The 25,797-nt window shown below is 39.4% G+C and overlaps 1 protein-coding gene across 3 annotated transcripts in view; it reads left to right on the forward strand.

The window, feature by feature from the left end:
* Nucleotides 1–25,797, forward strand: part of KLHL2 (kelch like family member 2) — a 62,712-nt gene that overhangs the window by 22,350 nt on the left and 14,565 nt on the right. For all 3 annotated transcript variants that reach the window (XM_048942361.1, XM_048942360.1, XM_048942362.1), the window contains one exon: nucleotides 18,303–18,465. In XM_048942361.1, coding sequence (XP_048798318.1) covers nucleotides 18,303–18,465 — 163 coding nt within the window. The remainder of the gene's footprint in view (nucleotides 1–18,302; nucleotides 18,466–25,797) is intronic.

Below are 25,797 nucleotides of genomic sequence, written 5' to 3' on the forward strand. Positions count from 1 at the left end.
CATTAATTTGTGTGAGCGCTTAATGATCAAATAACTTTAGCTTGTGTTACAGAGCAGTACTGTCTTTCTGTACGAGCTTGGAGCCAGAATACTTTTGGGAATATTTTGACACTTAACCAAGTTCTATCTTCAAATGAGATATTTTGTTTATACAAATTGGTGATTAAACTACCAGTCTTCATGTATCTTAGCAGCAGTATGGTGTATGAAGAGCATAAGACACATGCTGCATGTTTCTTGAAACTAAATTGGTTTTAAATACCAAACTCTGAATGTTTTTTGAGAATTTCTGAAGCCTGCCATTAAATTATACACATTGAATGCTACAGAGCATCTCTTAAGTTCTTTACAGAGAGAATGGTGAAGTGCTGGAAAAGCTGCCCAGAGAGGCTGTGGATGCCCCGTCCATCTTTGAAGGTGTTCAAGGCCAGGTTGGATGGGGCCCTGGGCAGCCTGGGCTGGTATTAAATGTGGAGGTTGGTGGCCCTGCATGTGGCAGGGGGGTTGAGATTGATGATCCTTGAGTTCCCTTCCAACCCTGGCCATTCTGTGATTCTGTTTTTCTTATTGGATGACAAGATATCCATTACCTTTCAAAAGGTTGTATTTGGTTTTCGTTATGAACGGATACATTTTCCAGTCTAGATGGGGTAAACTCCTTTTTTGAACTCAAGACTGCTTGTCCTATACAAACTCGTAATTGCGTATCACAAGAGGAGATGTGAATTCTGTGTTCTGGAAATATGCCTTCTGCTGTGTAAGGGATAGGAGAGATAAAAGGAATATTTGTTCAACTGAACTGAATGCTGTGAAGGTTTCACTGAATCTTACCGTAAGCAAGGTTCTAATTTAAATCTATTGTATATGTATATAATTGCTTTGAGTAAAAGGAAGGCTGAAAGTTCTTCCACAGGATCTGGGCTTTTCTCCACTAGAGAACCAATTATAGATATGCCTGGAAAAGAGGTGCTACGCTTGATGTAGGAACCTGAGAACTACAGGGAGGGAATGAGTTTGATCTTGATGCATTTGCAGATGTGCTTCTCTAGCCACCTCTTCTTTGAGGAGCTTTTGATTATCAGGGAAAGGGAAACAGCTGAAATAAAAGCATTACATTGGAAAAAGTAGAGCTAGGTAGGCTGAGTGTAGGCCCTATTTCACTATTACATCCCTATTTCTCATTACCAATACATCATGACCAAGAGATAATCAGCACGGGCTCAACACCTACCCTGTTATGCACTCTGGTGAAATGCAGTGCCTCTGGAGATAAAATTATCTTGAATTAACTGTAATGTCAGAATAGTTTCCAAATAGGATGTCATACACTAGACAGTGCAAGTGTTGAGACAATATGGACAGCAGTAGCAATGTTCCTGGCTAAAAGCAGATCCGTGTAACTTATTAGGACCGGTATGCTGTACCACAGGTTAAATTTGACATCTGTTAAGTTTGCAGGCTGGTTATTGCTATGACAAAGGCTTTTTGTTTACCCTGTTTTGCTTCTATTCACTGACCACAATTGCTTGGTGACAGTATTTTGAAATTGTTCTTGGCTACCTTGCCCTGCGGCAGGGAGGTTGAAACGAGATGATCTTTAATGTCCCTTTCAACCCAAGCCAGTCTGCTCTTCAGACTGCGCTTGCACTTCTCATTTAATTCCTTGCTATGATGTTTATCAATTGTATACAAGTTTTGAGTTGTTAAGTATATCTTTTAAGCCAGGGCTGGTTTTGCCCACAGTTCTTCATAATAGCTCTCCTTACGGGTCCCCAGAGCAGCAGGGCAGCCGCTCCTTAGAACCTTTTTGTCTTGATTTAGCTTTCAGAGTCTCTCCAGAAATACACGACCACTTGCTTGACCTGTATGAAGAGCAGAGCATGGCCAAGCTCACAGGCTTTTACTCTCACTGTTTAGCTGCAGCTGTTGGGAAATGTAATCCTGGGCTATGTAAGCATCTTCATTCTGGGCCAGAGGGCTTTTGTTAGGAGACTTCCTGTTAAACTTGGCATGGTTGTCGAGAAAAATGAAATTACAGGTTAGGTCAGAAAATGCTATCACTATTGAATGCTTTTTTTCCTTCCAAAGAAAGTTTTATGCAGTGAATGTGTTCGCTGTGAGCTGTTTCTTATGCTGGCCCAAAACAATGAAAAGAGGGTGGAACAGTGTTGTACTGGTTTCCTTGTCAATAGTTTGCAGTAGATTTTTAGTTTTTAATCATAAAAATCGCTCTAACTTCAATGTGAAGTCAATAAGGATTTTGACAGCATCTTTTGAGCTGAAATCTGTGAATCTGTATTTCTTGAGCTAAATCTCATTTGCCATTAACTCTCAGCTAAGTAGCCTGGTGCAACCCATGTTTTTCTAGACAAACTGTTAGGCCAAATGCTCATTAAAACTGTACAACTATCTTTCAAGCTGTTCATATAGTTCTATTTTTCTGAACTGATATTGAATGTACTGCAAGCTTAACATTTTGAACAGATTTGGCTGATGACAATTGAGGCTGTTTCTCAAAATGGTTTTTCTTTCCATATAAGGCTAAATAGCATGAAATGTTAAACTGTCATCCTGAGTGACTTCTCAGCACCGCTCAAACAGAAACAGTCTCTGTGTTGTGATGCCTCAGATGGGCATCTTGAAATCTTGTGAAACAAGATGACATCTTGTTTCAACGTTTGACCTGTTAAGGATGTGATAATCATCACATATTGCAAGTAATTGCATGCTGCAATTACTTGCAGTACCTGCTCCTGCAGCAAGAATATGTCTGGGATTTGTTTTTAGCTGCCATATGAAGGGCTATCGGTATTAAACCATAACACATACGGTCTTTTATTACGTCTGTGCATTCCAGTAGGTAGCAGATAATTTGTCACAACATGACTTCTAGGAATGAGGTACAGGTACATCGTATCTCATCAGACCGAAGCAGTTTATGCTCTGAAAGACTAAACTGCGTTGTTAATTGCATTACTAATTTAGATGAAAAGCTGTTGTCAGAAATGTGTAATTAACGCTGTGTATTTACTTGAATTCAGCAATGTCAAGAGAAAACATTTCTCCTCTGTCATAATAACACCAAGGCGTTCTAAGACTGTGGCATGTCCTAGAATGCAGACTCTCCAGCTTTCCTGCTTGCTCCTTTCATGAAGTTCTCAGGTCTCGCCCTTGGTAGAACCTTTTTGGAACAAAGGAAAGGGAAAGCTGAAGGTCCAGGAGTTGGACTTGGTGATCCATGTGGGTCTCTTCCAACTCAGGGTATTCTTTGACTTAATGACACGTTAAGATGTTAAGAAGAAACAGTAAGGATATCTGGGCTGATTCTTTCAACTTTTTAATTGATATTACATCTCTGTTATTTCATCAACAATCTCTTGTGTGCTAATTTTTACAAAACCCCACAGTGCTTTATAAGAATAGTAAGGTGCTATCTATTGAACCTGGATGTGAGGATGGATATTCTGCTTAGTTCTGGAGAGAGCTTGTCCTGATGTTCAGCTCCCTCGTGTTCCATAGCCTCCACCAGTGGGATTTTGCTGGACATGGTTTCATCTTGAAACCTGGAAACCATATTTTTATGCTGTTCCTCATCATGTTTCAGCTTCCTGTTATTTTTTACACTGCTGTCATGGAGACCTAGAGCTTTGTGTCCATAAATGATTTTTTTTCCCCTGATTTCAGGCAATTGCACTAATTCCTGAAAATGTTTTTCTTTTAAAACGTTTTATATAATAGGGCTATTGAGTTGCAGCAGCTATCAATGGCTGGTGATTTTATTTCCTTAACACAGGTATTATTAAAGCTTTAGGAGGAGATGAAATTCCTTTATAGGATCATCTTTTAAAGCTGTAAAATTAAACAAGATTTTGGTCTTTCTGCTGAACTCTATCATGGCTGCAATGGCATTGCTACTAAACTCTAGAAATTCTTGCAGTTTATGAAACGGCAACCCAAGTCAGTCACATTAAAATGTTTTATTAAATGACTGGCTTCATGATTAAAACTGAACTATAAAATCAGTTAACGCTGATGAAGGTTGAAACCACTGTCTATATGGTAATCCAAACTTTCACTTTTATTTTTTAATGCCATAGAAAGTACTATTAACATTAATCATAGAATCATAGAATCACCAAGGTTGGAAAAGACCTAAAAGCTCATCCAGTCCAACCGTTCACCTATTCCCAATAGCTCCCACTAAACCATGTCCCTCAACACAACATCCAGCCTTTCCTTGAACACCCCCAGGCTCGGTGACTCCACCACCTCCCTGGGCATCCATTCCAGTGCCTGACCACCCTTTCTGAAAAGTAATACTTCCTCATGTCCAGCCTGAATCTCCCCTGCCGTAGCTTGAAGCCATTCCCTCTAGTCCTATCACTAATGACACGAGAGCAGAGGCCGACCCCCAGCTCACTACAACCTCCCTTCAGGAAGTTATAGAGAGCAATGAGGTCTCCCCTGAGCCTCCTCTTCTCCAGGCTGAACATTCCCACCTCCTTCAGCCTCTCCTCATATGGCCTGTGTTCCAGACCCATCACCAGCTTTGTTGCCCTCCAGGGAGGTGTTTAAATCCGAGCTCAAGTGAGTTTCATTACAAAACCTCTGAATAGAAACATTAAGTTTTAACGGCCAATAATTTAATGTTGGACTAAACAATCTTTAATGTTTCTTTGAATGTCTTGGTCATGTGTTGAAAGCACATGTAGAGTACTAGTGGAGTACCACTTATCTGTGTTTTGTATGCTGTGCCTGATGCAACAGTCTGGTTGCCTTTTTTGACCTCCCCCCTTTTTTTTTTGGTCTGTGACAGTGGCTTTGAGGATTTTAATAATGTGAGGGTGAAACAAGTCTGTGCCTTAGCTGGAGGACAGAGCCAGTGGCGTGCTGGTTGAATCCGTATGCGTTATGAGATGTGTCAGGTGACAGTAAATGATCTAATTTTTCCAGTGAAAAAATTCCTACAGTGCATTCTTTATCTGCTTATACGTGACGGCATGTCAGGAAAGTGCATGTAGGAGTGAAGGGAAAAGGGAAAGGTGATCTTTCTACGTCTGTATTTTATTACCAATACAAGCTTCATGAAGTTGTGCGTTGAATGAGTAAGCTTTGCATAAAAGAGCTGTGGTCTTGTGCTGACTAAAATACTGAGCAAAGAGCTTTTTTTAGGGAGCCTCAATATTTTGTTCTGTTAGTTTTTTAAATGTATATTGAATATTGTGGGTTTTTTAGTACGTTTTTTTCCCCATGGTATGTCTTCTATGGCACTGGCTGTTATGTATATGCAAAATAGAAACCTGGCTTCTCACGCGCGATGTTCATTTGTTATGTGATGCGAAATAGATGTGGGTTTATATGTTGTCACTGTCTTCTCCGTGCTTCTCTTTCCTAACACTGCAAAACTGAAGTGTTTGGTTTGGCTGAAAGTATATTCCATGCTTATGTATCTATTAAATACCCCTGACAAAGACATTTCATTTTATTACTTGGTGAAGTAAGTATTCTTCTTAGTACAAGTGTGCTGTGTACTTTGGGGCCTGCAAGTGCAGTATTGTGATACTCAAGGCAGCTGCAGCTCCTTGTCCCTGAGGCCCAGCCAGTAGCAATATTATGTAATTCCAGTAGGTACGTACACCAACACATACAACATGTAGGCACGTGTCAGGGCAACCAGTGCTCATGCAAGCATAAACAGCCTGGTGGAATAGAATTCCTCCATGCAGGAGAAGTGGCACCCATTGACATTCATCAGTGCTTACTGAACGTTGATGGAGACAAAGTAGTGGATGTGAGCACAGTGAGGCAGTGGGTGATGCTTTTAATTAGCACCGATCATGGCAGTGGGTCACCTCTGCCGGTGCAGGTTTTGATGAGTGCAGCATGCAGGTTCTTGTTCATCTCTGGTGAACGTGCATAGCTATTGATAGCGACTGTGTTGAAAAATAATGTTTTGTAGCTGAGAATTTGCTCTATCAAATAGCTTATTCTCTTTGTATGTTGTTTCCATGGCAACAAATAAGAGGTATTACTTTCAGACCTATCTATGTATTTTAGTGTCTCCTGTTTGCTTCATTAGTTGAGGGTGATAGGGTGAAGTTCCAGCAACTAGGGAGCAAAAGAAATTTGCAGATGGGCAACTGCTACGTCTGGACAGCTTTAGCTTTGGTTAAGACAGAAATAAATGATAGGAGTATGAGAAACTAGGAAAAGCAATTGTTACGCAGATATGGCAAATGTTGCTTCCTGACTTCTTTTTTCCTCTAGATACCTTCCTGCTGTTTCTCTGTTCTCTAAGTGGCACTTTATGGAGTCATAGAATGGTTTGGATTGGAAGGGCCCTTTAAGATGACCCCTGCTATAGGCAGGGACGCCTCCCACTAGACCAAGTTGCTCACAGCCCCATCCAGCCTGGCTTTGAATGCCTTCAGGGAGGGGGCATCCGCAACTTCTCTGGGCAGTCTGTTCCAGTGTCTCAGCACCCTCACAGTAAATATTTTCTTCTTAATATCTAGTCTAAATCTACCCTCTTCCAGTTTAAAGCTGTTTCCACTCATCCTGTTGCTATCTGCCCATGTAAAAAGTCTCTCCCCAGCTTTCCTGTAGGCCCTTCAGGTATTGGCAAGCCTCTGTGAGGTCCCTCTGGAGCCTTTTCTTCTCTAGGCTGAAGACCCTTAGCTCTCTCAGTCTGTCCCCATAGCAGAGGTGTTCCAACCCTCTGATCATCTTCATGGCCCTCCTCTGGACCTGCTCCAACAGCTCCGTGTCCTCTTGTGTTGAGGGCCCTAAAACTGGGTGCAATACTACAGGTTGACTCCCATGAGAGCAGAGTAGAGGGGCAGAATCGCCTCCCTCAACCTGCTGTTCACACTTCCATTTGATTCATGTTTGACCGGTGTTTTCCAGCCAAACCAGGTAGGCAGAAGGGCTTGAGCCTCGGAAGAGTGAAGAGAAAGCTGAATGGATTTTTGAGCTGTCTTATCACAGTCTGCAGCTGCTGAAGAGAAGTAAGTCAGGGAAAACAGAACTGACACACAGTATGAGAAATGAAGATGTATCTTCCATTTGGATCATATGGCATGAGACTTGAATTAAAATTTTCTAGGGTCATAAAAGAATCTTGGACTATCAAATGCCTCTGTTGGAGGGAGGCAGAGAACCTAGAATTTCTTCCCGAGAGAGACTAAACCATTATGGACTGCATCACAGTTTTTCCATATCTCAAATTCCTTGTTACTTCAGGAGGTGTTTTGAGGGCTGGGTGCAAAACACTTGGTTCTACTTATTTGGAACAGAAAATTCTGGGTAGAGAGTATGATGAGGCTTGAAGCTTGACTTCACCAGAATGGTCTAAGGAAGATTCAAGGAATGAATCAGAACCTCGTGGAGGAGGTGATGGGGTGAGATAGAAGTGGGGTTGAGACAGGAATATATTATAGAAGAGATACTAATCTGTGCTCCTCTTTTTGATAAACATGTGATTCTGATTGCTGTAGGAGGTGAATGGGAAGTCACTGCAGGATTTAAACAGGCATGTTTAATTTAAATGATAAAAAGAATAAAACACTTCTACTCAGCATTGCAGCTCTAAATATAACAGCTGTTCATTTCCTGCATATTGTTTCTTTAATGAGTGATTTAGAGAACGTGTGGGTTGCCAGAGCCATGCATGAGCAAGGTGCCAAGAACTAATTAAGTCCCATTTATACTGAAGTACTCTGCAAGGTGCACGCTCTTACAGATCAAGGACAGTAAGGGAGGTCAAAAGATGAGTTACTGGAGCAAATAAATAAGAACATCAGATCAGTAGAGCATAAAGGATTTTACAGACATACCTATAAAGTAATTCTTGCATACTCTTAAGGAGAAGAAATTTTTACAATGAAGTGGCTGAGATGGTATAGAAGTGTTATATTCTCTAGTTGGCTGTTTACTCCAGCTTCAGTTCTGATTCTGGTAAATATATATAATGCTACTTGTGATCCTGAGTATTAAAGAGACTATGGGGTGGTTTGTGTTTTTGTTTTGTTTTTTTGTTAGTGTCAGGTAGTGTGAGTGAATTTCAAACTGTGTATGTATTACAATTCTGAGTCGTGCACTGCTCCTAAAACTCTCCTATAGTTCTTTGAATGGTCCAGAAATAACTGTATCAAAGGCTTTTGAAAGTCAAGTTAGTTGTAGTCCCTCTTAAACTGCTCATGTGATGAGCAATAAATAGATCAAAAATCCTTAGGGAGCTCAGGAGGAAATAGGAATAAATAGAATCATAAGGATGGTTTGGGTTGGAAGGGCCCTTTCAGATCACCTAATTCCAACCCCCTGCTATAGGCAGGGACACCTCCCACTACACCAGGTTGCTCACAGCCCATCCAGCCTTGAATGCCTTCAGGGAGGGGACATCCTCAATCTCACTGGGCAACCTGTTCCAGTGTCTCAGCACCCTCACAGTAAAGAATTTCTTCCTAATATCTAGTTTAAATCATTCCTTTTCCAGTCTAAAGCCATTTCCCCTCGTCCTGTTGCTACCTGCCCTTCTAAAAAGTCCCTTCTCAGCTTTCCTGTAGGCCCCTTCAGGTACTGGAAGGTTGCTATAAGGTCCATCCATCAAATCCATTTTTCTCCAGTTTGGTGACCGGTATATTGTGCAGGACAGCGCTGGTTTCCACTGTAACAAAATAGTTGTAATAATATAAAGGGTAGATTTTTATCATTATTTAGAAAAAGTAGAAAAAGATGTAGATGATAAACTGGCTTAAGTCTTTGTCCAGAACAGATGAAAATAGGAAATGTCACTGCTTTCTAGCTAAACAATATGTTGGGCGAGCATGATGGCAGGCTGGATTAAATGTTGGAACCTACAATGCATATATGTGTTATTTGTCTATATGAATAGATAAATTTGAAATACTCCAATGCTTTGCTGTGTTCTACTTCAACCACTTTTCCTGGAATGCAATAATATACTGGAGTCACTTTAGAAAAAACTTCTGTTGTTTGTGAAATAGTGATTTTAAAGGAGTGCACAAAGCGATGTTGTAGCTTGTGTGTGTCATTATATAAATCATCGTTCCCACCTGGAAGGATATGACAGGAAGAGTACATTCTGGGAATGATTTAAAGCTGTTAAAAGCACAGAAAAGCTGTCATTTAAGGAAGGCGGATAATTCAGGCCTTTTTTTTAAGGCTGACTGTGAAATAAGTAGAGGACAACTTGATGTTTTTTCTCTAATACCGTATTTGTTCCAAATACCATTAAAAAGGGTAAGCGGGGGTAAAAGAATGAGTTATTTATGAGGACTGCACCACAGGTAATGCCTCCTGTCTTATTATGTTGGCCTACCACATCAAAAGAATGCGTGCTCTTGTTTGTGGCTGGTGAAAATGCCTAGCTAATTGTGGTGACTATGTTGAAAAAAGCTGCTGTGTAGCTGAGAATGTGCTCCATCAAGTAGTGTTTTTTTAGTTTTGTAGCTCAGTTTCTGAGTGGAAATAAAGAAGATGTATTACATTCAGATTGATCTATGTGTTTATGCTGAAAGATAATGAGTTCCTTAAGATACACAGAGAGAAGAGTGCACAAAAACACCCGTGTGCATGCCTAAACATGTGACTGGGAATGGATGGAGTCTGTTGCTGCTGCTGCTGCGTATGAGGAGCTGCTTGGGATGCAGAATGTGATCTTGGGTTACCACTGAACGGACAGTGTTCCACAACAGGTCTCCTTACCCAGTAAGGTTTACATCCTGAATTAAGTAGAGCACGGCTGCTTCATTTCTGAATTAAGTTCACCTATTTTGCTTTCCTTTCTCCTTGGCTTCCTCTTCTTTTTTTGTCCTTGGAAAGGGAGACAGGAAGGGATGGGGAATGTTGCCAGTGCTCTGAAGCATCAGCCCAGTCGGTACCAAGTTACGTCAGTGAAGGAAGGAGGACTTTAACAGATTCCTTCTTGAGATGGCTGCTAAACTTGCTTCCTGTACAGCTGAAATGGTGGGTGAATTCCCTGACTGGTTCCAGTAGAGGTAGATAAAAGTAGTTCTAAGGGCTGATTTGCTGCAGACTAAGGGATCTCATGCACCTTTCTCTGATGGATGTTCCTAGATAACCTGAGGTGAACAGACTATTGTTTTGGTCTAATATAATTATCCCCATATTTTCAGTATTAACATGAAGCAAGGTTTGTCTCAGAACAGATTGTAAGTGCCCAGCTTCTGTTAGGATGTTAGCATTCTAAAAATGTCTTAAAAAGTAGGGTGGGAAGAACATGCAAATAGAAGAGCGTGCAGAAAGGAAGCATAGATATATAAATATATTTTTCTTTTTTCCCAGCAGTTGAGTTGAGAGAGATGCCTTGCTTTTCCTTCTTTAGACAGAGATTTTATCCATTTTGAACATATGTTGAGCTGCAGAACTGTAAAGTTTTAGGTTAGCCTGGAAAATATTTTAAAGTCTGTTTTATGGACAGATAGGATTGGGATTCTGTTATGATAGGAGTTATGGCAAGCTGCAAGTTTGGTGTGGCCCAAAAGGAGGTGCAGGGGGGGAATGGCAAACAAACCAGCTAAGTTGGTAGCAGTCAGGACTGAGATCAGAAGTTTTCTGGTTGTTAAACCCCAGTGCTTTCATTTTGCCTCTGTAGCATGTGCTTGCCCTTCAACTAGACATTAGTGAATAAGAACTTGGAGTATTGGTTATATATACATATATATATAAATATATATACACACATATATATATATATGTATATATATGTACATATGCATATATATATACGTATATATATACACACATATATATACATACACATATATATATACGTACACGTATATATATACACTCACACACACATATACACATACTGTTATGCTAAAAGCTGATTGTAATCAATTACTTTGAGTCTACTGAAGGGCCATTTATTGCACATTAATTGTTCATCATGTCTCAGTTTTTATTCTGAGCTTAAGAACCACCAACAAAATATTTCTACTTCATGCTATTTCTGTTGTTCTTAGTCCCCTAGTCTTCTATTAATAGAGAAACTGGTGGTATGGATACATCTTCTGAAGCAGAGATTGGGATGACAGAGATGGCAGAGGCTCATAATCTACTTCCTCTGTTGCATTGCTGTTTATTTTCAGCACAGGCTTTATGGTTTGGAAATGGTGTTGCAGTTCTTCCCTTTCAAGGCTGCCAGGAAATACTCAGTTATATTAGGAAAATAATCCTAGTTTGTTACAAGTCAGTCAGTCTGTCATGTAGAATGAATATATGTCTATAATTAGGGAATATTTTTTAAATGTTGTAGTGATCTTTCTTTATAACCAGGCTCAGTGTATTTGTCAGTGAGGTCTGACTCTGAAGGTGTGAGATGTTATGGTTACATCCTATAGATTAAGCACATCACCTAAAAGCATCAGCTGATGCAGTGTTTCTTTGTGGGTCAGCTTTGCAGGATGATGTTAGACTACGCAGACGACGTACATTACATGGAGTAAGTTATGCTATCCTGCCTACTTACCTTCTTCAGCTTTTTAAATTATTCAACAGGAAACTTCTGTGTTTAATTTGTCTGGCTTAATACTTCAGCTCCTCCGGTTAGAAAATAAATTGTTTCTGAATGGCAAAGTATCAGCAGCAACTGGCTTTGTTTAGACTGCAGTCAGTCTCAGTTAAGCTTTCCTGTCCCTAAGAAAACATATAGATGTCTTCATGCAGCTGTATCATCTTTTAAGCTCTGAATTACAGTATGATGAGTTTTAGAGCACTTGCTGTGCATATGCTTAAATTCAGTGACCAAACTTCAATCGTGTTTGTGTTGAATCAGAACGTGTGGTATTTTTCTCCCTGTAAGAAAAATCTAAAATTCTAACTAAAAATATTGTAGGTTCAGGAATGTTTCACTTCAGGTGAAATAATTTGCTATTCTATGTTGAGAAACTGTAACTGAAGCTGAGGACGTGAAAGCTTGTTGTTAACAAAAATAACCATTAGAGTTGGTAAGTTGAAGATACGCTGTTTGATGGTGGTTAGGGCACAGTTCTGACAGAGGAGATGTATCAAAATCCTCATGCTCAACAAGAGAACACGATTCTCCATTGGGGGCCAGACAGGTACTGCTAATGACAGTGCTTTATTTGATTCAAGTGAGCCTTCTGTTACTGTGTCTGCTTTGTGAACTATTTCCACGCTTGGCAACCCATACATAGCTTCCTCTCGAATCCATCCCAGAACTTCAATTCAAGCTAATCTAATGTGGTATCTCTTCTAAAGCAGGTTTTTTGAGCAGATCAGTTCCTTCCACTAAACTGCATGTGATTGCAGCTCTCATGGATTCTTAGAGATTGTGACTCTAATTGAAAACCAGTTACTTCTGCCTTGTATAGTTTCTTAACCTGACACCACTTTATTGGTTGGGATCTCGTTAGTATTTTTACAGATCATCTCTCGTATACTCAGAATACTGTGTTAGTGTGGCTGTTTGCCTATTCTCAACTGAAAGTACTTTACCAATGTGTGGCTAGTACTAAGGGAATGGAAAGGAACAGGACTGTATGTCTTTTAGTTCTTTTGATTCCTTCCTGTGATGCCGTGAAACTGCCACCCACACCTGTGTTTATAATTTCATGGGGCATTGTAACAGCAAGCAATAGCCTATAAAATCAAGGACTGTGAAGAAAGCCAAAAGCTGCATTTCATAAAGACGTGTGGTATCATGTTCTAATCTTGTAGCTCTTGCACACTGTGAAATCCAGTACAGCATCTTATTACAGCGTATTTCACATTGGAACAGTATGCTCAGCTTGCACATCTTGTCCTTGTAAAAATGCTGGTGAAGTGGAATTTGTCAAAATGCTATCTTTTTTCCCATAGATGCAAGTGTTAAAGTGTTTGTGTCTGTTTTAGTGGTTTTGTATGTGTACTCAAACAGCATAATTTCAGAGCAACACAGTTATTTTGTTAGAATTAAGGCTGATCTTTAGTTACAAAGCAGTTGTAATTATAGCACATTTAGATGGGAATTTAAAAAAAAAAGTAAAATTGTATTTGAGTGTTTTTTAGACCACTCTGTTCATTTCTTCCTTGTGCTGTAGCAGTACAAACAGCAAGTTAAGGATTACCTTGAGATAATTATTTAAATAGAGGTTACATATTAATGTATTTCCTCAAGGTTTAATGACTTGTATTAACATAGCTGCTGCTGTCTGAAATTGATTTAATTTTAATGTCAAAACTGGAAGTTTTGGAGCATCTACAGTGAGCAAGGATGTAACTTGATGTCTTAGGTGCTTTTATGTCGCACTGTTTGGTTTCCTCCCATACCTGCTTTACTAGGTTAGGCTCTTTCCTCGTGTTACTGATACGTTTTTCCCTTGCATGTGGTTTAAAAATAGTGTCACTTTTCTATTTTAGACAGCACACTATTCATTTCTCTTGGCATAGTCTGCTTTGGTTTTCATTGGCTTATTCATGCACAAAGCTGTGTTCTGAGTAATTCTTTTTGCATGCAATGTGGTCTTCTATCTGCAAAAGGTTTTCCTCAGAACCTTTCCTTGTGTGCAGATACATCGTTGGTGGTGTTTATCAATCTGAATTTAGGCGAAAATTGATTAAGTTTTAAAGAATCTCCAAGGAAACTGAAAATAGTGAGATAGAAATATTGATTTAAGCGTTTTCATACTGCAGGTGATGCAAGTTGTCAGGAAATCCAGTAGTCCAAAGATGAAGAGGATGAAAACAAAAGATAATAGCACTGGATTTTGAGCATCTCTGAGGATGGAGATGATGCATCTTGCTGGTGTGTCTTGTTCTAGCATGTAACCACCCTCATGGTTCAAAAAACAATGAAGTCTAAGCAACAGACACAACCCAAGTCTTTTTTTTTTCCAGACAGATCTTCCTCCATTCTCAGCTGCGTGTTATTTCTTGTCCTGTTGCTGTGCAGCTTCAAGAGCAGTCTGACCCTGTTCTCCCATCAGATAGCTGCAGACAGCAGTGAGCAAGGTCGTGCTCTCGCCCTCACCTCTTTCACAGCTGGACAGAATTCACTGTGCTTGTGTTGTGTGAAGTGGTGCCAACTTGTGTTTGTGACCTTGGTTGGAGTGAGGGGCTGCGTGGAGTGAAATACAGCGCTGAATATCTTCAAGTGGAAATAATGTGAAGCTTTTCAGATACGATGAACTCCCTTGTCTGTTGTGTCTTCACAATGTTGTAGAATGCTGCTAGTTCGGTACTGACTGTGTTGCTTTCGATAGTCCATGTGAGCAGGGTTTAACATTTAATGTCAGGTTTATTGATACGAAGATACTTGGTGCTGCTTAGTTCTGTGTTTGGATTTAGGAGACAGCAGTACACTGAAATCACAGCACAAGCACAGTGTTGCAATTGCATTGCATGCTTAAATCACCATAAAATGTGATTCCCATCACTGAGTCTCCACATGCTCATCCACAGCATGATGGACGTCCCATTTCACCAGGAAGGAATATGAGAGTTAAAGCCAGTTCAAGTCTATTACTCTCTTCTTTCTGTTGGCTGTTTAGCTTTTATGCCTTTTTTTTTTTCTTTTTTTTTTTTTAACTGAACTACATTTCTTCACTGCCCTGCTGCTCTGGCTGTCTGGGAAGGCACTGCTCTGCTAATTATCTCAGGGAAGTCTGTTCAAACAACTTGAACCTACTGCTACAGCTGTATATCTGAAACAGAGGTTACCATTGCTGGTATTGAGATAAGTTCAGTTAGCTTAACACTACAGAGTGGTTGTGCCTTGCACTCTTCCATGAAGTCATCACCCTCGCCCATCTCCTCTGAGCCTTCTTCCATTGCAGAGGTTTGTTGGTTACTCATTCATGCCACGCTGTATCTCTTTGAGACTGGTGAACTGGATGGGAACACGCCTGTCTGAGCTGCTCCTCATCTCAGAGCTGAACAGATGTGTGCTTTGGCAACATGAACTAAGATTGCCCAGCTGTACGGTGGTGAGCTGGAAAAAGAAGAGGGAGAAGAGCTGCAGGCAATGACAGAACACTGCATCATACTACTGGCCTGTGTCTGAAGGGATTGCAAGAGAGGGCAACTGCCTCAATAGCAGGGTTGAAGAGGACCACAATGCTCATCCAGTTCCAACCCCCTTCTGTGTGCAGGGTCGCCAAACACCAGACCAGGCTGCCCAGAGCCACATCCAGCCTGGCCTTGAATGACTCCAGGGATGGGGCATCCACAGCCTCCTTGGGCAACCTGTTACAACTTGTAAGGGTTAGATAATGTGCTCTATCAAATCTAGCAGTGATTCTAAAATTCGTCACCATTACTTTGATGCAAAGAGGAAAACGCATTATTTCTTAGTTGTCTTCTGAAGCAATCTGTTCAGTATCTCTCATTGCAAAAACAACAGCTACCACAATGAGGATATTTTTTTTCTTTGAATATGCAGTTGGAAATGATTTTTTTCTCCCTTTGTATCCCTATGTGTACAAAACAGTATGCATACTAAGCTATTTTTGTCTGTTAGAGGAAAGTTAGGGGTACCCCCTACTGACTATTTTTGGAAATTAATCTGAACTGTAACCTACCTCTTCAGAGACAGCAGCAGTTGAGCTTAATCTAAACTGCAATTTTAAGTTGAAGAAGAGCATCATTGTTTGCTGTTTTGTTTTCTTCTCCCTTCTTCCTCTCCCCCCCAACATGTAACTTTGTTCCTGCTTTCAACAGAGTGAGCCTGCCTGTGATAGAACTATCTCAAATGCAGGTAGTTGTAGCTCTCAGGCTGAGTTCAGTAGGTACCAGTGGGGATACCTGGATGTTTTCATTGCTCTCGATGCCTAGTAGCTAAAGTGCAATTTATACCTTCAGTGGGATAAATGTGATGCATTTTGCCTGTCTTTTCCTTTACTTAGCAGAATACACGTTTGTGTATTTAGATTTAAATGAGCGTTTGCTTAATAACAGGGATGTATTAATATCTTTATTTTTACCAACCCAGTTTACCATGATTTAGGACCTCACTTAAATTTCATATAATGAAGACAGCTCTTCTAGTTTTTGTAACATTTATTTGCTGTTTACATATATGAGCAAGTTCTACAAGTCTGTTTGTACATACAGATATTAACTTTTCCCCTGCAGAATATTATCAAATTTCATCTTTTCATTTCTTTTACTGTTTTGATGATGATGATAATTCTACACACTTATCTGCTAAATCCTCTTATGTTAGAAATAGTTCTTGGAGTTATCCAGAGTTTGTAGTTTCCCTGGAGGTGTTCAAAGCCATGTTGGATGGGGCCCTGGGTAGCCTGGTCTAGTATTAAATGTGGAGGTGGTTGATCCTTGAGGTCCCTTCCAACCTAAGCCATTCTATGAGGAATTTACTCAATTGTGCCAGTTAACCCACTTCAATTTATCTAGGACTGTCCGAATTACTGAATTTGTAAGCTTGTGTGAAACGTTGGTTTTATTGAAATAACTTTTGTAAAGAAATACTTGCAGTTATCTTGCCCTGAGTTTTGGTATATAATGATATGATGGTATTTTATCCTAGAATTCATTATCAAATGAATTATCCACAGAATCACAGAATGGCCGTGGTTGGAAGGGACCTTAAGGATCATCAAGCTCCAACCCCCTGCCACATGCAGGGCCACCAACCTCCCTGTTTATTCACTCACTGTTGTAACCAATCATGCTGTAGTTCCAACAAAGCAGTATCCGTTTCTGGAGTTATATTCACATTTTCATTAATATATATGCTAATAAAGAAGTCCAGTGACCTCATTTTTAACATTGTCATTAACAGACTTGAAGCTTAACTGAACTTCTTTTTGTATTGTATGACTTTACCTGATACTTGTTCCTAACTGTTACACACACCTCCATTTATTTTGTGAGATTATTTGATACTTTCAAGCAGTACTGAAGGCTTAAGCTAGCTTAAAGTTATTTTGCTTAGTAGTAGTTTATGTATCTTATTGTAGTCGCATACGTGTTTGTCTCTTTCATTTCTTTGATTAACAATTAATACTTGAATCAAACCTTTTTTAAAAGATGTGATCCTTGTTTTTTGTTATTTACCTTCCTATTCTTTGTTTTACACATTTGGCTCCAGAGGTAAGGGTTAATATCTTGTAGAACAGAACGATGACTTTCAAACAGGCTTCCTGTATGGCGCAGCCAGAAAACGTGAAACGAACATCAGTTAGGAGACTATTAGACAAAATCCTTTTTGTTTGTTTTTGTTTGGGTCATGATCTTTAGTTTAAAGACAAGAACGCAAAAAGTAAGCAATAAGAGTAGCTCCTTAGAAGCTAGATAGGTAATGTTGACAGATATTATGGCAAATAGCTGATTTGATTCTGCAAACAGTTGCGAAGATTAAAACTTCTTCCCAAGAGCAGTGAGTTAAGCATATTTGGCAGTTTTCATGAGCAAAGAGTTACATAGATCTCTTTACTCTGCTCTTGCAACTGTCCTGTTCTTCCTGTTGTCTTCTTGCTTGACTTCTTCATTCTACCCAAGCAACTGCTTGCAAAAAGTAAAAATTCACAGGGGTGCTGCAGCCGTTATTTTGCTTGTTATTGATGCATCTCTATAATATGTTTTCTTTATATGTAAGTAAAAAGTTTCGAGACTTTTGTGCTAAAATCTTTTTATTTTCCACTGAGGATGGAAGCTAACATTAATTAGCTTAACTGTTTTTGAAATTCTTCCTTACTTTTTGGCTTTCTTTGTGAAATTGGTGAGGCAGATCTCATTTACGTTGGTCTTTTACTGGTATGGATTTCTAATGAATTATAAACTCTTGGAACTCTTACTATTTCAAGGCAAGTCATAGTTGTCTTTAGAGACTGTACTGAATCCATTCTGGAAAGTATTGTATAGAAATGCTTATTGTTGTTTCTAGAAGAAGATGGACAATGTCTATGGAAACTTGCAGGCAAATAAGTTTTACATATTCTGTCATGATCTAGAGAACTTTAAATTAAAGCAGTATCTCACGTTGAAGAGGTGGAGGTGAGATGCAATTGTGGAGCGTTGGAAACTTGTGAGTAAATATTGGGAAGACTTGATGCGTGAGAATTATAATCTATGGAATGATTTCTCAGGGATGGGGATGTTTCTTGTGATCTTAAATGGCATTTGCAGGCAAGTGAAATGACACTGGGTTTTGAGTTCTGCAGTCCAGGAGTTCTGAAATTTTCCTTCATTTTTTTAATCAGTGGATTGACTTGTGTTTTCTTCATTGCTGTTGGTATTCTCTTGTGTAAGGTCAGAACTGAACTGGGATATTAACCACCTATTACTTCTTACAGGTGCTGCTTCCAGCAGCTGGTCTCTTGCAACTGCAGGATGTGAAAAGGACTTGCTGTGAATTTTTGGAATCCCAGCTTCATCCTGTCAACTGCTTGGGAATTCGTGCTTTTGCTGACATGCATGCGTGCACGGATCTCTTGAACAAGGCCAACACATATGCAGGCAAGTTACCGTTAGTACAGAGCAGAGCTTGATATTTGCATGGAGATGCTCACGTGCTCATGGATTTCATATTTAACCACTCATAGTTGCCCAAAGGTAATTGAACTTTATTCAAGCTATTTCAGAGATACATTTTCTGAAGAAGGCTGCCATTTTGTATGAATGTCTGTCAGAAAGAAACTTTGCTCTGTAACTCAGCTACAGTGAGTACAGAGAGGCAGTATTTTCATGGCCTATCAGGTCCATGAAACTTCTAATCCAGAAAGAATGTAGCTTGCTGCTTGAAATTATTTGCACCATGACTCAGAGGAGGAATGTAGAAAAAAAGAGTTAGAACTCTGGTTTTAAAAGAGCTAAGTGGGGAAGTCTTGTCTGCAGTTTTCAAGGCTGTTGGATGAAGATGGAGGAACAGGAGAGCGTGCGGGAAAGCCATCTGTAGCCCCTGTACTGCACTAAGGGTAAGGAGTAAGGCAAGAAACATACCATATCAGTATTGTGTCTTGTAATTTGTCTTCTGAAAATCTTACTCATCTAGCCCAAGACTGCAAATTTTCTCCTGTGTGTGTAATATCATTCTTTTTTGTCTTGACACCAACTAGATAGAGGTACATCTTATAATTAAGCATGTAGCTCAAACAACAAGATATTTTATTACTCCATTTTTTACTTGCCTTCAGAGAACGCTTGTTGTTATTTCTCATTCTTGGCTGAAAAATCTTTATATAATCTAAATTTTATTGGTAGAAGTACATTGTCATCATAGACTGTTTTTCATATCTGTGAGTGCAGTGGCTCATCAAGTCCTGACATTTTCAAAATTAGGTTCTTATTTTGCTTGCTGCCACAAATTAAAAAAAAAAAAGCAATTCTGATTCTTTGGTGAACTATCAGTAGCACTATTGCAGGGCAAGGGGCAATTATTCCCTTTCTGCTTTTTCTGATGAGGCCTCAGGTGAAAAATGCTGAATTGAACTTTATGACAGATGCAAACAGGCTGGAGGGAATCCAACGAAATCTAACAAGAACACATTAAGGAAACAGACTGACCTATGCCAAAGGCTGTGAGAGAGGAGTTGATTAGGTCAAGACTTTAACTGAGTAGATGAACTGATGATTCAGATTGATCTAAATCACACCTGGGTGCACAACATGATTTGCTGGCTTGCATTTCTATGATTCTGTAAAGGCTGGAATCCTTCCTGTTTTCAAAAAACATTTTCTGTTGTTAGAAATAGAAATTGTTACCAAATCGGTAGCTATTAACAATCTAGTACGTTACTTTGACTGCTTTTGATACTAAGATAGATTGCCTAATGTAGATGAGTAAAGCATAAACATACCTATGTCTGAAAGGTTTGCACAAAGCAGCATACCACTGACTAGATCTAATGCTTTAATTGGTTCAAATAGCAATTATCTGACCATCTTTTTTGTGTGTGTTAATGCCTTGGGGTCTTGATGTTGGGTAAAGACTGAAGACATTACAGTTACTTAATTTTTAATGCAGGTTTTTCACAGTGAACAAAGAAGCCTGTTTTTCAATAGAGTTTAAACTTAGTAACCAGGAAATGAGTATATTCTGATTGTACTACACAGTAGTGAATGTTTAAAGAACAGGACAAACTTCTTTTAGAAAGTACTACAAATTCAGAAATCGTGGGTTGTCAGAAATTGAGAGAGATTCTCAGGTGAGCCTCTTTACATGCAACTGTCTATGGAACAATGGAACAGTTCCACAGTCACGGATCTTTCTCTGTCCTTTCAGTGCCTGCTGGATGTTTCATTTAGTTTACTTTAGAGACAGCAAAATTCAATTCAGTTTTTTCACTTAAATCTCTTTTCCTCTGTGATTTCGGCGTTTTCCCACTTGTTGAGCTCTGTAAACTTGAACTCTCCTCTGCCATTACTTTCAACTGCTGTCTTATTTATTCTTTGTTTCTTCCCTCTCCACAAAACTAGTTCTACCTTGAATCTCCCTTCTGTTGCGGTGTAAATCAACATCTGCTTCAACTTGCTGCTCTCCATCTACTAAGCTTACTTCACTAATTTCTCTATTCTGAAGTCCCCTCTCTTCTGCCCTCCCCTTGCCCCCCTTTTTTTTTCTCAGCCAGATTATATTCCCATCTTTGATGCTTGGATTTTCCAATTCAGCACACTCTCCTGTACTTCAGTCTATCATTTCATATCTCTCTCTCTCCCCACTGTTTCTGTCCACATATATGCTTCCATTTTGGTCATCATATTCCTGGAGTCCTTCTGGGCCATACTGTGGGCTGTCAGCTCCACTCCTGCTGTAGCTTCACTGGACCTGTCATGATTTTAAAGCAGTGTGCACTCTGTTCTTACTCCTAAGATCAATATGTTGTGTGTGGTTGGAATGTGAGCTTGTTCATTGCCTGGCACTCTCTGCCTTGTCTTTGTTAATCCCTTGTGTTCTGCTGGGCTCAGTTTGAGAGAAGTATGAAAAAGAGAATAAAAAATGAAACATCCTGCACACGCTCCAGGAAAAAAAAAATAAAAGACACATTTTTATTGCTTTTCATAGCTTTTATGAAATGAATAATGGCAAATTAACCCTGCACTAATTGTTAATAATGCTAAAACTGGAGATCTGCCTGAAACAGAGCCCAAACTGCTTCTTGCAGATGTCTAGGTCCGAATAGTAGGCTTTTTATTGCCATTTCAGATCTCAGAAAGATTTTCAGGGATGTTTTCAATTGCTTTCCTTCCAAGGGTGTCTGTTTTCAATATAGTTTTTTTCTCCTCCAATTTAGTAGATTATAGTTTCTCTATCAAGAATACACATTTGAGGAAGAAACAAATGCAGCAAACTCATGTGGCTGGGTGTTCATAAAAAGAATCCCTGGGTGTTCATTATTTTAACCTCATGAAACTGTATGAAAACCATTTGTATATCAATTAAAAAAAAACCAAACCCTCAGACCAACAGCAATAATAACAACAAAACACAATTCAGGAGCTATTCAGGTTGGTTTTAAAACAACTAGCTTTTGTAATGCGTGCCTTGGGGGGAAAAGTTGAAATGAATGTCAGTGTTCTCTGTGATAACTTCACTTCTGAATGATCTTGTGTTAATTTACTAGTTGCAGTTGATATTTGTGGTAATTAATTTCTAGAAATATAAAATCTAAGACGTTGGCAAGACTTTGAGTGCAATACTTGTTGGCATCTGTGCTGTGTACAGATTATAGCCTTCCCTCTGAGGGAAGGTTTTGTTTAGGTGTCCTTTGCTGAGGTAAGAGACACTGCAAGCAGAGTGTAGACAACAGAGAAGGATAAGGAAGCTATTTGTTCTATCTGTTGATCCCATCTGGGACTTGCCACTCCTGGTGAAAGCGCTTAGGCAAGAAGGGCTGGCCTCCATTTCTGCTTGCAGTGGGCTGATCATCAATGTTGCTGGATTTGTCTTCTGACTCCCTGGTTTTCTTTTGCCCAATTTTATATCTTTTCAGGTCAGTGTTTTTTCCTCGTGAATTTTCAAGCATCCAACTGCCATCTTGGCATCACAGCACCTTTTTAGCCTGTTCTTGGATGGCTCTGTGTCCTTCAAGGCTCTTTCTCACAACTTAACACTTTTTTCTTAAAAGTCTGAGCCAAATATATGTGGCTGTGTCATTTCAGAATCAGACACAGCTGAACTAGCAGGAGCAAACATTTCAGGATTACAGAAGAGGATTATTTGAGTGTGGCAAAAATACGTCCTGCTAGAGTAACTAAAATGCATTTGGATATTTAAATTCTTTTTGTTATATTTGCCATTTAATGTTGAAGAAAAAGAGCCAGAAAGATAACTTTTGCTAACAGACAACAGTGACATAAAAAACAAATGATGCAAGTGTAGATCAAACGTGATTAGAAAACTGAGACTCTGAAGCTGCCTTCCAGTGGGACTAAAATCCCAAATTGCATTAAAATTGGAGCTTCATAGCTATGTGATGGGGCTGGTCCTCTGGCTACTAGATTTCTATAATCTGGGAGAGCCATTTATATAGGCATCATTATCTGATGCCTATCAAAAGATCTGAAAATAGTGGATGCTTGATACAAATTATTTGGAATTAGCTTCCCTTACAATTAGATTTTCTGAGATCCTGGGATAAATTGGAAAGGCTATTTGCCATACAAGGCAGCCGGACCAGAAGAAATAGTACTAGTCTTTGATGCTGAATGTATCTGTTCTTCCTTTTTGTACTGTTTCATTATTATGCTTTTAGCTAAAGGGGGTCTCAATAACCAGCTTTATACAGCCAAGCTGTTTGGCCTTAGTATCATTCTGAGAAACTTTTGATGGGGAATCTTAGCCTGGGTTGTGAAGCACAGACTGCTGGTTGTACTTAGCTGTGGTACACTGCATGCTGCATGTACAATGCCTAAAACTTGGAGCCCTGACTAGATCTGGAAGCATGCATGTCTGCTGCAAGCTATTCTGGTGTACGTTTGTACTCGTGAGATTTAAAGGACATATTTAGCAGGATCTTTCTTCCAATTCTATTCTGAGTAGCAACGTCTGTTGCTATGCTTCTGTTACCTTGGCTGCTATGAGTTTCATGGTGTTCTAAAAAGCAGTTGTTTAAGCATAAAATTAACAAGACAGATTTTTAAAGATTGGTTTCTGCTGTGTTTAGTTCTCACCGGTTAAAATGGAGAAGCTTGTCTGGGTTCCTCTTGTCCAGTGCCTTGTGATAACCTATTAGTGAAGACCTTTTCTCACAAGTCAGAAGTGTGACACTGTGAAGTAATAATTAGAAAAAAGAAAGTTACACTAATTCTTCCTGGATGTGCTTGAGCTGCTTGAGAAATTATCACTGTTCTTGGAAGTGAATGTAAGGCTCAGATATTTCCAAGCTCCATGCTCTGCATCTCTGTAAAATAAAATGAATGTTATCAGTTGAAGAAGAAGCTGTGTTTCTGGGAGGCTCCAGCTGGCTTTGTAGCACTGGCACATCAGGAAGGCACAAGTACTCTGTTTAGCTCCGGAAACAGATTTCTAACAGAGAAGAAATAGTTGGCCTATAACACAAAAAATGCTTGCAAAAGAGAGTTGAGATATTTGATGGTGATCTTTTGTTTCCCAAGCGAATAGATGCTGGATTACTGTCATGCAAAGATCTAAAAAGTAGGAGGGTTTTTTTTTCCTTTTATTAACTGCAACCTATGCCACTGATAAGCTCCAGCCATATTTTTCATGTGATAATGCAGCTGTGGGAAGATGCACTGGGAGAAGATTTCTGGAAGCGTATAATGTATTGAAAAGTTTGTTTGGAAATGCATATTAAATAGCATTTTTGTATTCCAGCAGTCAGTGATGCTAAATGATTGAAGCCTGCTGCTAATTGAATAGAAACGTGGGCAGTTTTCAGTACGTGGAGAAAAGCATTGGGAACAGACATTGCTATAAAAGCAAGTAGGAGATGAGTTACACTCTATGTGTCACTGTGACTCTCTAGAAGGCTTTGCATCTGAGGAAAAGATTTTTTGTGTTTATTCCTTTTATTGAAAGGAGATCAACCAGGGGTTTGTCTGTGGGTATATAAATGAGTGAAGTAGTCTTTGTGAATTAATCCACAAATGTCTATAGCATGAAGTGTTCTATGCAAACTTCAGATGCAGTGTTTTTTCCTGCATAACTGTGAAACACCAAAGTAGTGACAATATCTCTCACACTATCGAGACGTGTACCTTTTGGACAGGAAAAGCTCCAAAAGGAAAAAGTAACTGATGTCAAATGTCCACTATTTTCAGATCTCTCACCAGGCATCAGATACGTGCAAATGGCCAAATCCAGCAGCCAGGAGGACCAGCCCTTTTGGTCAAGCACTTACTACTGCTGTGTGTATGTAGAACGAACGCAGATCTCCAAGCTCCTGATGAAAAGTACCAACAAGTGGTACTCGTACAGCTCCTCTTATCTTCCTTTGCTCTGCACGTTAGCGATGTGCAGTGTACTTCCAAGCATTTTGGTACCAGCTGCTTTCACATGAAGAACTTCCTCTTTGTCTCTTCAGTATGTTCTTGAAGCTGAAGTCCCAACCTACTGGTACAGAGCAGACGAGGACACATCTTCATCTCCCCAGATACAAACTGGGTCTCTGCCAGTTGTGAAAATGTGAAAATCTGTTTTTCACATGCAATTGGAACAGATATTTTAGGAGCTTCCTAAAATTGAAGGATCCTCTTATTTTTAAGGCAGTTCTGATGATCAAGAATTCTAATTCTATTTGCTCAGAAAGTGGGAATTTGGGAGCCAAGATCCTGTAGCTCATAAGCCAGCTTACTTCCAGGCTGCTGGATTCTCAAGCCAGCTGGCTTCAATATCTAGGTAAAGCAGCAAGAACTCAGGCAAGATTCCAGTATGAATTTGTGAAAGTTGCACGCTGTGTGCAAAATTCTGGTTAGGAAAAAATAAGTATTTTATCCCCATATGAAAACTTCTAGCCAAATGATTCTATCTGTCTGCTTATCTAGGAAACGTTAATAACTGAAGTAGCGTTACCTACTGCAACAAATAAAAACACAGCTAGTTGGGGGGAAGAGATGCACAGAACGTTTGGTCATGTCAGAAGTTTCATGATGCTTGATGTTGATATCTCAGACTGTCAAAGCTTTCAGGATTTGAGTAATATAGAATAAAACAAATCCTAACCCAGATGGTAAAAACACCACCCAATATTATTTGTCTCTCGTAATTGTTATGAAAGTGAGTCCAAATGGAGTTTTTTGAATTCTTAATATGGGATCATGTTATTTCAAAGTAAGATGCTGATATCCTTTGTGTCTAAGGAAGCAGAAAGATTTGAGTTCCGTACACATTTCTATGGAATAGGAAAAAAAAAGCTTCCTGTCTCCAGTGCTTGAACAGTTTTAGATAAACCACTGTTGGCAGATTTAATTGGTGTTCTTCAGTTTCCTTTTTTTTTTTTCATTTCTTATTTTGAATAATCCATTTTGTTGTGATTTCAATTGGCTTCTGCCAAACAGTTACCTGTCAATCACTTAAGATGGTCTCCTTGACAACAAGAAAAGCAGTTCTGAAGAGGCAAGTGATTTCACTTCACCTTCCCACTTATTATTTTTGCATGAATAAAATTTAAATAGCAATGTACCCTCCTACTTCTTGGCCATATGCATTACTTCATGCTTTAAGCACAGAGGTGGCATCCTGTAAAATAACCTCTTATTTTTTCCTCAAATACTGTATTTTTTACATAATTTCTCTTACAATTATTTTGTTAGTATGAGGAAAGACGACAGCTTCACCTTTGCAAATGACATCAAAAATTCTCAGCTTTTTCTCTTTTGGTTATGGACTGG

The sequence above is a fragment of the Lagopus muta genome, chromosome 4 (genome assembly GCF_023343835.1).
Source record: "Lagopus muta isolate bLagMut1 chromosome 4, bLagMut1 primary, whole genome shotgun sequence".
Lineage (NCBI taxonomy): Eukaryota > Metazoa > Chordata > Aves > Galliformes > Phasianidae > Lagopus > Lagopus muta.